This window comes from Chrysochloris asiatica, unplaced genomic scaffold (assembly GCF_000296735.1).
Source record: "Chrysochloris asiatica unplaced genomic scaffold, ChrAsi1.0 scaffold00052, whole genome shotgun sequence".
Classification (NCBI taxonomy): domain Eukaryota; kingdom Metazoa; phylum Chordata; class Mammalia; order Afrosoricida; family Chrysochloridae; genus Chrysochloris; species Chrysochloris asiatica.
The window spans coordinates 15,751,784-15,757,783 of record NW_006408570.1 but is presented as its reverse complement, the minus strand read 5'-3'; the positions used below and the strand labels follow the sequence as shown (position 1 = coordinate 15,757,783).

The window sequence follows — 6,000 nt, the reverse complement described above, 5'->3', positions numbered from 1 at the left end:
TCCTAATAAACCCCCTAACTCTGAGTATGGTCTTTGAGTCCTATGTGGCCATTACAACGAATAGTTGAGCCCAGTTGAGTAGAGAGGGCTGTGGAAGGAATTGTTGGTGCTTCATATTTTTGCATAACTGAAATAGCAAAGCATGCAAAACAAAGAAACATGAAGAGGATAATGTACTTGGAGGGCAAATGTCCAATTCCAGATGCAACCATATACAAAAACTACAGTCAAATAATAACAGTTCACCCCCCATCGAAGTATGTTACAAAAAGAATTAGAAAACTGCATGTGAGAAAACACAATGAATAAAAAAAACCAAAAATGCACATTAGCACAACGTGACAGTAGAATATGAGAATTCTCAGGCCAGCAGAATGGGGTTACAAAATGAGGTGTTTATTTAGAACCAAGTCACTGCATAAAGTAACGGTGGCCAGAGACAGAGATGCGATAACTAAAACATGTGTTTCACTGATATCTTTTTTGGGCTCTTCATACAGGGGGTGAATTGATTATTTTTACCTCAAAACAGAGAAACCAAAATAGTGGCAATGAGAGCAAAGAACAAACTCTAAAAGTCTTAAATTTAAATAAATATGACATCAGACCCAACATTTTAGGCATATTTTCATACATAGAGATTTGCCTCATTCAGGGTGAGAAGTCTCTTTTAGAATATCCTGAAGTCATTCAGACAGAAAAGTAAGATTCAATTACAAATCAGAACTCTGGCGATATATTAATGCTTCTGAACTTTTTTCAAAAACAGCTGTTTTCCAAAGGTTTCATTGCTGGGTAAAGTTCAAAGTGCCACTTTACAAATAGAAATCTAATTACAGAATATGAATAGCTACAAAACAACACGGATCCACAAACCCTGACCAATCTGAAGCCCTCTCTGCTCATTTTTTGTCAGTCAAGAACATCAGTTAGTCTACTCTTCAATAGATGACAAATTCCAGTTCTTTCACAAAAAGCATCTAAAATATCCACAACCATTGGTCTTAACAAAGAGTACAGAGCTGGCAAACAGGAAAATCAGGCTCAACGTCTGACAGCACCAATCACTTGCTATTTGATCCACGCAAGCCACTTAGACATGCCTCAGTTTACTCATTTGTCAAATAATTGAACCTTAACAGGGTTCTTTTAAAAAAAAAAAAAAGAAAGAGGAATTTATATGAAACACTTTGATGTAACATATTGTAAAAAAGTACTTTACCAGTCAGATTATACTATTAGTAAAATAAAAATAAAAATGAACTCTGATATAATGCTTTCTTTTGGTATATGGAGATGAAAATGTTATTTTATTGTAAAATGGATCATATATAATATGACACAGAATGTACATCTACAACAAAAAGAATAACAATTTGATGGACACCAATATATACCTCTATATTAAATGGAACATTACTAATACCTTTGAGGCTCACATGTGCCTGTTGTTATCATAAGTCTCTTCACCTACCCCCAGACTATCTGAAATTTCATGTGTTTATCACTTCATCCTTTTATTTATACCGTTACATTTTTATTCCTAAACTAAATAACCATCCATCCATCCTGTTTTTGACCTTTATGTAAATGGAGTATACTATAATATTTATATAAGTGGCGTATGCCACAATATTTTTCTCAGAGTAATTTCTTGACTTTTTTATCTAACTCTTCCATATAATATCTCATGCTAAAGGAATGTATTAACCTTGTTTAGAGCAGGGAGAAAGAAGCAGTAAAAGACAATGGACAAATCTTTCCACAGTAATTCTGAAAGTAAAGCAAACCAATGCATATCTCAGAGTAGAACAATCGTACTGTTAGCTTCATTTAAAATGAAATTATTTCTCTAGTGCTAGGCGCAAATCAAGTTAATATTTTTAATTGACTTTGTGCATAGCTAATCTTTGTGCTATCACATTAAATTATACTCAGGACGACAGAAAAGTACTAAACAATATTCAATTACATTTCTTTTCTTTTTTTTTTAAGAGCAGCTTAAAGATTATGAAGAGAATTGTCTTATTCTTAGAGGATGGGCTGTTAGAAAACAAATATTCATATTCTTCTATTTAAAGACGATCCCTTCTGAAATAGGCAATTAGTCTGACACTAATCAATCTAGAAATATCATTCACCTGAGCAAGTGGTGGAAGAATCTCCTTGCATATTTGCTGATTTGGTCTCTATATTCCAATATAGTTGTATCCAGAAGTGGTCTTGTTGGAGCATAAAAGGTTCCAAGGCTTGCCTCAAGCTGTGCTGTGGAATTCAAACATAGCAGCACTAAAACAAGTGAAACTCCTTCAATTACAACAGAATACTCATGTTTGCAGTCAGTCAGGTTTTTCAAACTTGGATGAAATGTGAGCTTGTTGCAGGAAAGATGAAAATAAAATATGACAGCTGGTACAAAAACAAACCTGTGTATAAACTTTCACTTGAGGCAAAGCTGACAATGACTCTGAGCAACAAAAAGCTGTCAAAACTGAAGAAATCCATAATGAACCAACCTCTCACCACAAATGGGTAATTAAAACAGTGACTCATCAGAGGAGCACAGTTAGAACTAGTATTTCCAGTAAAATCAACTCACATTGTGCTCAACATTTGCTCTGTAGCCGGAAGGAGAGATCTAACCTTTCTTTAACGTGACTTGCAGTCAATACAGTAGAAATGTTTTTTTTGTTGTTAAATAATACAAATAGTGGAATAAGAATATCTCTCTACTACATTTTTTAAGAGACAGTGATATACCCATTCTCTTCCCTAAATCCTGCTTCAGTCAACAAGGTTCTGGTTTGGTCCAAGTTTTAAAGTTAACTAACACCCCTGGGAGGGATGACACACTAAACTGTTACCAGTCAAGTGACACCATTCTAAGCAAGAAGGATTGGAGAATAGGGTTTGATAAATCAGAGGACTAGAGATCGTGGGAACATTAAGTACTGGACATTTGAGGGACCATTCCTGGAAGCAGGGGAGGGGGAGAAGGGAAGGCTCACATTGCCAATTTCACAGTTTTACCTAGATATACTATGGGGTTATGCTTCTTCCCCGGAATAACTGGAAGTTAAATAATTATCATTAATGGTAAGGGTATGAGTTTGTGTGAGAACACTATAGTTCACAGTAAGACGCCACTGATGTTGATGCTCCTAGCACTGGGTTGAATAAACAATTCCTTACAGCAAAACTCTTTAGTTTTAGACATATTTGGGTTTGAAAGTATTAAGTACCTCATCAGAGTAATTGCTATGGACTTGGCTAAGCTGCTGGTAATTTCTTTTTTTAATCTAAAATCTAGACAGTAAAGTAAGATGAACTTTAGGGATATTTTCTTTCAAAGCAGCAGTCAATTTAGATTAAAATTGAATACAGCAATGCTATTGTGAAAACAAGCCAGATTCTTTTGCCATTGCTTGTTTTCCTGACAGCATGTTTCGTACATCTGAAATGTTCAAGCCTACATGGACTACTCGTAACCCACCGCACAGTTACAGATTCATTAGATAGCCCAGCTTGATATTAAAGACAGAAACGAAGATCTCAAAGATAAGCACAACACTGCCACAAATAAAAGAGCTCACTGGGTTCCACTAATAAAAGAAAAACAAATTACCACGTCCAATTTGTTAGATTCAGACAGAATAACTCTCAGCAGAGACGAATTCTGAATGTTTGAGAAATGTGTTGCACAGTTACCAGGGGGGAAATGCACATGCCTACTTAAAATGTACAGATTCTCACAACCCAGCATCAAGCGTTTTTTGTTTTTCATTTTAATAGCCTAATATCATACGAGTTTTTTATTTCCCTATCTCCCCTGTAGTTTTCCCTGAAAATATTCTTTATTAAGGCAAGAATCGGATAATATCCATTTATGAAGTCCCTAATAATCTTTCTTACAACACAATAATCTTACAAGTTCACTAATGTGTTAGCTATTTCTCAGTGTCCTGAGTGGGAGTCAATATTTTATCTTCTCCATATTTCTTCTTCAACTGTGAATTCAAATAGTATATGCCATTAACAGGCACTCTCTGGGAGCACTACGTTTTCTGGGAGGTGGTATATACCAAATCTTGAGAATGTACCAATACTAAGAAATAATTGTGAGAACTGTACAGTCAGAAATATTACAGTAATACATAATACCCTCAAATCTTGTATTTATGCTCTTCTTTTTACTTTTAACTAATATTCATTGAGTACTGACTGTGTGTCAATCACAGTACCTGATATTTCTCCATTGAAGAAATACTGGAATGTTCATAGATGAGTTGGACTACCTCCAAAAAGCACATTCAACTAACATTCAATAAATATTTATTGTGTGACTCTCTCAGTCAGGGCAAGCCTCAAGTTGAAACAAAAGAAGGAGCAGCCTGGACTGGAAATCTAGCAAAAAAAAAATATATATATATTTTTTAAGTGAATGGAAAGGACTATTATCTGGGTGGAAGGCTTACAGTGTAAGAGAAAAATGTTGATATCTAAAGTGAAGGAGGAATAAGGACTTTGTTTGGGGTCCTTTGTCTACCAGACTCTAGTGAATACATGAAATTCATGAGCAGAGTTTGAAATCTGAGTATATTCCACAAGCTTAGACTCAAATGCACAATGACTGTATTCTGAGTACCAGTATAACCATATACAGTAAAGTTGTTCTTTTTGTTGACAAATACGTGTATAACACAGTAAGTACCATATGGAAGGAATTACTTGATATCTGATCCTTTCAGTTTTAATAAAGCATTAATATTTTTGTCTTTTAATCTTTGATAACATAATTTAAAAACATGACTAAAGAAACCAAACCTGATGCAATAAAATGTATATACTTCTTCATATATAAATACAACAACCCATTCATGAAATCTACTTAAAGTCTGACCTTCTCTCTCTGGAGTGAGCTTTTGTCTAAGAAGGTGGTTTACAATGGCGCTCAAGCTGATGAAGCACTGCTGGCCCAGACTGTCCCAGTTCAAGCTGCTCAGGAGGTTTATCGCCTCATAGATCTGATCACAGTGAATGTACTGGAAGATAATGTCCACCAAACTCAGCTGTCCCCGTGTGAAGATACCTGTCACCAAAAAACGTGAAATGGGCTGAATCTTTTAAAATAAGAAGTAGAATAACAATAACAGGGTTAGCTTTTCCACAAAGTAAAGACCAGTAGTTGTTTCTTGTAATAGTGTTACAAATGTGAGATATTTGGGGGTCAAGGTGACATGGCTCTGTGGTTAAATTTTTATTTTAAATAATACCTACCACCTCCATTCGGGAGTTCTAGTGTGGAACCTCAGGATAAACACAATGTCAGTGGTTCAAACCCACCAGCCATTCCTTAGAAACCCCTTATATAGGGTCACTATGAGTTGTAGCTGACTCAACGGTACTCAGCAAGAACAAGAACCACCTACCTCCATTTGAAATCCTGATGTGGCGCTGTAGGATAAGCCCTGGACTACTAACTACAAGGTTGGTGGTTCAAACCTACCATCTGCTCCTTGGAGGACTCTATATAGGGTCGCTATGAGTTGGAACCAATTCGATGGCACTTAAAAACAACCACCACCTCCATTTCGTTTATGCTTATCCTTTAGCACTTAGCTAATTTATATGCCACATCTGAACTAAAAGTGAAAAAAAAAACATGTGAAGACTTCTTTAGGTGGGTCTCAAGTCCTAATGCTGCTTTTCCTTTAGGTCACCTAGACCTTTATCAGAGACCTCTATAAGAGCTAGCACAATTCCTATTGCCCAATGACACTGGTTCTTAGCTCATCCAGTCTTTAGTGCCATGCTCCTAAAATGGGTTCGTATATTAAAATGGCAGGCACAAGCATCCATGATACATATCATGAGTAAATATTTTTATTATATGATGTCTTTAAGCCGGTTTTTATTAATGAGTCCCCTGAAGTGTTAGCTTCTTCATAGTACCACATATCAGTTCAGTTTAAATTGGTACTTGGCAATTATTTTCTTCTA

At 35.7% G+C, this 6,000-nt stretch overlaps 1 protein-coding gene and 1 pseudogene across 1 annotated transcript in view; both read right to left on the bottom strand.

Moving 5' to 3' along the window:
• LOC102815710 overlaps positions 1–125 on the bottom strand; it is a 3,378-nt pseudogene extending 3,253 nt beyond the window's left edge.
• Positions 1–6,000, bottom strand: part of WDPCP (WD repeat containing planar cell polarity effector) — a 474,567-nt gene that overhangs the window by 282,051 nt on the left and 186,516 nt on the right. Inside the window, exons 11-12 of the mRNA XM_006863003.1 lie at positions 4,901–5,089; positions 2,142–2,265 (exon numbers count right to left, since the gene is read on the bottom strand). Of these exons, the coding sequence (XP_006863065.1) occupies positions 2,142–2,265; positions 4,901–5,089 (313 nt within the window). The remainder of the gene's footprint in view (positions 1–2,141; positions 2,266–4,900; positions 5,090–6,000) is intronic.